Source organism: Brassica napus, chromosome C1 (assembly GCF_020379485.1).
Source record: "Brassica napus cultivar Da-Ae chromosome C1, Da-Ae, whole genome shotgun sequence".
In the NCBI taxonomy this organism is placed as follows: domain Eukaryota; kingdom Viridiplantae; phylum Streptophyta; class Magnoliopsida; order Brassicales; family Brassicaceae; genus Brassica; species Brassica napus.
In genome coordinates this window covers 4,046,918-4,054,037 of record NC_063444.1, presented here as the reverse complement: position 1 = coordinate 4,054,037, position 7,120 = coordinate 4,046,918, and the positions used below count along the sequence as shown (strand labels likewise).

The following is a 7,120-nucleotide window of genomic DNA, read 5'->3' as shown; positions in this document are numbered from 1 at the left end:
GACCTCAACTTGCGAGTTAATGTCATTGCTTCTACCGAGCTACCATTGTCAGTTTATCCAACTGTTTATTGCTTTTTGTTAATTACTGTTTACTGATTGTTGGCAAAGTACCTTTCCATTAAGAAAGTGGTTAATTATTGGTTTGATAGATCAGAGACCACACACATCCGTGGAGATCCACCCATACTGTCGTATTTCTGCAAATCTTGATGAATATACTAATCTACTTGTGATTGTGAGTCGTGTTGGATCAAGTGTAAGTATTAAAGTATTAACATGAGGTGTTGCTTAGAGAGAGAAACAAAGATTCTTCGCTCTCAGGCAATGTATAATTTCGTTGAAGAATAAAAAATGAGTATTTGAAATTAATTAGAATACAAGTTGCTTGATCCAACTAGAAATTAAATGACACCACTACACTAGAACACATATGGCCACGGAGCATGGTGCGCATTGATTATAGATGGTAATACACATTTCATAAATACAGGCTAGCATGGATCATCATCATGTTTTGTTATATTAGTGTAAATTGTACGCCTAGATTAAGTATCTGTCATTCAGACTTTGGATAATATCATAACCACAGAAACTGGTTACTAAAACCCAAATCGTACAACCTCAAGAACAAGCACGTTCATTTGGTAGTTTATTATAGAGAAATTGGATTGGATGTACATAGCAACACCGAAAATTAAGTTTATAACTATAACAACTCTTTGGCTATGATATTCTTTGTATAATATGTATAACGACAAAAAATATTTTTTTCCACGGTTTCGTCTCACTCTCATCTCCATTGTTAATCTCATTCTTCTGAAACTTTTTTTTTTTCTAAAATTTATATTAATCATGTGATCATTTTATTTCATGATCATTTAAAAGTTTTACGAAATTTTTGGAAGTGATATTTTTCATGTTGTGTAATCATCTGATCCAACAATTGTTTCTGATCACGTTTCTTCGTATCTTTTGGGTTTACAATTTTACTACTTTTCAGTATATGTGGATTAAAAAAGCAGAGGATGCATGAACTATTGGAGAAGATTAACAACACACATTGCGTTGTACAATTCCATTTGATAAACATAGACTAGTACAACTCAACATGTATTGTTACATCATCTTCACGCCTCCTCCTACTCCAAGCAAAGAATCAAGGTATGTTCTGTTTGATTGTATAGCATAAGGTTCCATCGACTCTGTTTCGCCGCCATGGATTATTAGGAAATTAATCCAAAACAACGTTTCTTTTGCAGATCTGGTTGGAACAGTCTTCAATGAGTCGCGAAAATGGTACGTTCAGACAATTGTTGGTTATTCGAAATTAATGTTACGGTGTTCTATTTAGATCCTGAATAAGCAAAGTTCGCATATTTGCCTTTGTGTTTGCCGCGGTTTTGGCCACCGAAGTTTCTGGTTTGGAAGAACAACTCTATGTTGTACCTGATAAGACTAGACTATAAGAGATACATATATAGTATAGAACCAAGTATGTGTACTAGTTTTTTTTCTATTGAAATATAGTGATGGTATATTCATTTGTGCATATTTGCATGTTACTGAAGTATTGTCTCTATGCTTAGCATGTAATAGATAGCACAATTCTTTGTAAGTCATAACCGCGCAGTGGCATAGTCACGCAATAGATGAAATCCAACTTTGTATCTAGTTAACTTCTTTGTATGACTATACTATAAGGTATGTAGTATAGTATGTCTCTTTCACTTACATGTGTTACTTGTGAGCTTTTTCAGGTGTGTGTTGTGATGGTTGTTCTCCTGAAAGTCAATGCGATAGTGCAACTTAATCGGGGAGACACCCTCACAGAAGCCTCCCCTGGCATCGCAACATAGACATGTGCGGTTGCAGTTTTTTCCATCGTCAATTCGGACCTACTCATGCAATGAACTATTTTATGTCATTTGCTTTCATCTTACATTAGTATTTATGTATTAACCAATGATGTTTCTTTTATTTTTCCCGACATAATGCTTCTCTCTATCATGTAAACTTTGTTTCGTGGCTGCACCTTTGGGACAAAACTAAACTTGATTCCTAGTACGGTTGTTATGTACGTTAACATTTCTAAGCTTTCACACTAACTTTGACCCTTCCTCCAAATTGGTAAAGCATTGTCAACATACACAAAAATAAAAAACTTATGTGTTTGTGTGGAGTATTCTATACTATGTCGTAACCATCTATAATATAGTTTAGTAATGGATGAAACCCAACTTCGTAATTGATTCAATCATTTGTGTGACTATATTATATGGTATGTAGTATAGTATGACAATTTTTGTAGTGTCAACATCACGCGCACGTGCCTTGAGAGACATTTCGGTCACATTTGTGTGTAAATTGTCTCATCCGTCCTGTATTACTGTAGCATGAACATATTCTTCATTTTTTTTCTACTATGTATATTCAGCAAATTCACTCTTTATTATATAACCAATAAAGTAAATGGCAAAACTGTACTTTTTCTACGAAAGAGATGAGCTAAGTCCTAGATCCAAGTTTTGCCAGTTGCGTAGATTATTCACCAAGACATACTACCATGTTCTGGATCAAATTCTTCTATTCGCAAGATTAATAATATGTTGCTTTGCTAAGATGATTTATGTAATTTTAGATGAATATTATTCTTCTGATGACTAAATTTATTTTTGAAAATAACACTGGAAGGTAGTTGAACAAAAAAAAAAAATTGACCGGTCAAAATGTTTTTCACGTTTAAAATAAAAATAAAAATAAGAAATAATCGTCAGCCTTTGGATGGTTGCCACGTCATTAATATAAAAAACAAAGAAGTAGATCCGATGATCACCACGTGTCGGTCACGACACACCCACGAAGACACGATGTCAAAAGACGAACCTTTTCTTCATCTCTCGTCGATCTTTTGTCCTCTTTGCACGCTCTTATTGTTTTTTCTTTAAACACGGTGAAAAGGAAAAATTCTACGGTCCCGTGGTCAAAAAAGCAGAGCTCCATAAATATAAATAACACATAACGAGAAAGAGAGGAAACGTTTCTATCTTCATCGTCTTTTGTTGGAATCTCCGTCCCTTTTTTTTTGGTTTGATCGGTTCGGTGGTGTGAATCTAGACATGGCTGCTGCCAAGCTCGTGGCTTTGTTACTTCTTCTTGCCTTGGTTTTCACCACCACTGTCTTCGCCGATGCCGGTGAGGAGCCGGAGGTTGTGGACGCCGCCGGATCCGACGGCTCCTCTAAGATCCAGCTGGATCAGCTTAACGCCAAGATCCGAGCTTTAGGTTAGTTAACGAGTTGCATTCTTTGGACTTTTCCCTCCAATAGAATCATTGCAAGTTTTGATTTTGATGACTGGACGCTGATAAATTATACTGTTCAGCTTGTTTTGATCATTGACTTTAAAATTGGTAGCTTTTTTGGATTGGTTTCAGATGTGCATCGTATTAGTTTTTCTCCTCATTGTTGAATTGCTTGCTATTTTTTGTGTGATTGTTTATGACTTTGATTAATGAGATTTATTTATGTGTTGTGTTTTTCTTATTGTTGTGTAGCAACCCAAATCGATGAGAAAACCCGTGAAGTTAAGGGCAAAGACGAGTTGGTAGCAGAGAAGGAGAAGCTTCTCAAACAGAAGGAAGACAAGATTGCTTCTTTACAAACTGAAGTCTCATCACTACAAGTATGCATCTCATGGTTTATAGATTGTTTTGATTTTTTGATATGTTGTGGCTTACACCTGTTTTCACTTCTTTCCACAAAAAGGGATCATCTGATTCTGCAAAAGAGTTGGGGAAGGCTCAAGAACGTGTTGTTGAATTAGAGAAGCAGGTGAGACATTCAAGTTTGAGAAATCAATCTGTTAGAATATGCACACTGGCAATCTGATTTTATTTTTGTTGCTGCTTCTGCCATTCAGATAGAGGTACTCAGAAACTTCCTGGAGCAAAAAAACAAGGAGAAAGCTTCCACCGAAGCTCGGACCAAGGAAGCTGAGAAAAAACTAAGTGAAGTAAACTCAAGCCTAGAAAAAGTATGTTTATGTTACTTTCCCTTGTTTTCACTTTCCTTTTACACATGTCCATTTGTATTATTCTGAATTGCTTAGCTAGTAGTGCCAAGGAAAGTGGTGGATTTACGTTCTTTAAGTCAGCTCTAGCCTCTAGCTAGACTTCGTTTAGGTTGAGGTCAAATATCTTCATGCTGTTGGCATGTAGCCTCGTCATGGTCTTTCTGCAGTTTCCATTCTCAGCTGTACTAGATCAGTATGAACTTCTTGCATGATTTGATACTTTATTTGATCTAAATCTAGCCTGGAGTTGAATGTAAATTCTGTAGAACATGTTTCATGATGTAGTCTGAGTATAATTTTTTAACCGTCCCTGCTCTATACCTTCTACCGTGCCTGTATTGATATGTACTTTGGATTGAGCTGATAGTACTCTCCTGAAGATGTTATAATTATAGTTAATGATGTCTTGCAGCTTCAGAAGACAAATGAAGAGCAGAAAAACAAAATAGGAAAACTTGAACGTGCTATAAAGATGGCTGAGGTATAAGTAACACCCTCTTACTAAGTTAGACTCTCCCTACGCTTTTGGTTTCTTCCTCACGTTTCACTTTTTTTCCATTTCAGGAAGAAATGTTGAGAACGAAGCTTGAAGCAACCTCAAAGGCTAAGGCACTCCTGGAGGTAATCGTTTGACATAGTTTTGCATTTGGTTATCTCTACAACTATTTAGGTATCATACATTATTTTAGAACAATATAGGCAAACTTGAACGTGCTATTAAGAGATCTAACGCCAATTATTTGTTCGGTCAGGCTCATGGTTCGTGGCTTCCCCCTTGGCTTGCTGGTCACTGGAGTAGCTTTCAGGTATGGTTAATGCAGGTATCTTTTTTTACTGTTTTTTAACATAGCCAGTTAACTTTGCGTATTTCATTTACCATAGAGTTATACCGAGACACACTGGGAGGCCCATGGGAAGCCTGTTGTGGAGACAGTCATTCTAAAGGTGCTGTTTTATATTTCAGTCTTATTGAGATTAATGCCTCTAATCAGCATTGGAGCATCTGACTAATGAAGTTTTACTTATTATCTATTAGGTCACCGAAGCAAAAGCTCAAGCTGATAAGTGGGCTGAACCACATGTGGAAACCATTAAAACTGTAAGCATCTTCTTATTAGCAATTTAATTTATTTTCTGGGATTAGTTAAATGCCTCCATCTTCAATGAGTCACCAGTACTGAGTTATAATTGGCTCTTATATTCTGTGTGTTTATGACGCCCCTACTTGCAGAAATATATTCCAGCGGTCAAGGAAACTGTTGCGACGCATGTTCAGCCACACGTCCGAACACTATCCATCAAAGCCAAAGAGGCTTACCATGCTTCCAAGAGTGCTGTTTCCCCTCACATTGTCACGGTTCAAGAACTTGTAGACCCTTATTATCAGGTATAGTGTGTATTTTATCAGTTTATTCTTTTAACCGATAATTAAAATACACGTTATTTCAGCTATTAACTTAATGTGTATTTATCCTTTCCAGGAGGCTAAAAAGTTTAGCAAGCCATATGTTGAGCAAGTGGCAACGGCCACGAAACCACATGTTGATAAAATCAAGGTTGCCGTGAAACCTTACACAACCAAGGTGGTCATCGTTTACACAGAGTTCCTTGAATCCGCCACGACTTATCATAATCAGGTCTGAAATAATGAGTATTTTTACAAATATGAATCAAAATTATTGCCAACTTCTTGGATATATCAATGAGTATTTGGATTTTAAAGCTAAATTTAACATGTTGTCTGCGAAGGTCCAAGCCCATGTTGAACAGAAACTAAAGAGTCATGAGCTGACAGAGGCTTTTGCTACCAGTGAATTTGTTTGGTTTGCGGTATTTATCTTTCCTTTCTTACAGAACATGTTATGATTTCCATGCTTTAATTGGTTTCGTCTATTAGTAACTTGATATCTAAAATCTTGTCACTGCAGGCTTCTGCATTGCTGGCGTTACCCATCTTCTTTGCATACAGAGTGCTTGTTTCCCTCTTCTGGTGAAGTCTCCTACTTAACTCTTGATTGTTAATGTAAATACTTGATCTCAGAATCATGGAGATATCTCATGTTATTTTTTATTGCAGCACAAAGACAAAGACACCTGTCAAGCACCCTCATCACCATGGTCGTCGTAAGACCAAAAAGGGTCACAGTCACGTTGAGAAGTGAAAATTCATTGTTCCACGTGCTCAAAATAGTTGAGGTACACTCACGTTCTTCTGACTAAGAATGAACATATTTGCTTTTTTTCCATGTCATGCTTAGGAACTAGTAAGCCATTCGAGGGACATCTTCTCTCTCTCTTGGAGGTAGTTACTATTATTTTAGTTTCTAGCCACAGAAGGAATCGTTTAGTCTAGTTAGTGTCAAGATGAGCAAAGCGTATATAGTGTTGTTAGTAACAGAACCAAACTTGGATTATGGTTTGTCCTTATCCGGCTGATATGTGTAATAAAGAGCCTTGTGTGATACTATATAACATTATGAGATTATGTGTTTTGTCCATGTTTATCGTTTCTAAAATCTATTTGGTTATTTACTGTGCCAGGTAAGAGATTAAAACGCCTTTGTCGCGGACTCTTCTAAGATGATGTGGTCACCGATCTGGTTGCTTGTTGCCTTGTTGGACTCTGCTCTTTGTTCAAATGTGTTGGCCTCTTTCTTTTATTATTTTGTGCTGTTTTGGACAAACATTCAGTCTTTTTTTACACAGAATATTATTAGACAATACTAGAGAAAATCTAGCAAAGCTTGGTGTAATTTTAGTGTATTTTTACATTTCACGTTGATATTTATATTGGGATTTGTTTCACGTTGTTTCTTTCTTCTATTCAAATGATAGTTTTAACATGTTCTCTTCTTATGAAAACTTAACACCCGGTGTAATTGTTTTTTTTCTGTCAAACAACTAAACTCTTTGTTATCTTGGCTGAAACATCCGTTGTCTTTACCTCGAACTCGTTATTTTGGGAGGGATTGGGACAGCTAATATAAAAGTCTGACCAGAGAGTGGAACTGGAAATAGAAACACAGACTGTCAAGGATTTAGTAGTTAAG

At 36.4% G+C, this 7,120-nt stretch overlaps 1 protein-coding gene across 1 annotated transcript; it reads left to right on the top strand.

Annotated features, from left to right (window-relative positions):
* The first annotated feature begins 2,900 nt into the window (after window positions 1-2,900).
* LOC106375431 lies at window positions 2,901-6,875 on the top strand. Its single transcript, XM_013815335.3, has 15 exons — window positions 2,901-3,282; window positions 3,553-3,680; window positions 3,764-3,829; window positions 3,918-4,031; window positions 4,483-4,551; window positions 4,635-4,691; window positions 4,823-4,876; window positions 4,953-5,015; window positions 5,107-5,169; window positions 5,302-5,457; window positions 5,552-5,707; window positions 5,820-5,900; window positions 5,999-6,060; window positions 6,148-6,266; window positions 6,612-6,875. Exons 1-14 carry the CDS (start codon window positions 3,117-3,119, stop codon window positions 6,230-6,232), a joined length of 1,320 nt encoding a protein of 439 aa, XP_013670789.1. The 5' UTR covers window positions 2,901-3,116; the 3' UTR covers window positions 6,233-6,266; window positions 6,612-6,875.
* Window positions 6,876-7,120: the final 245 nt, after the last annotated feature.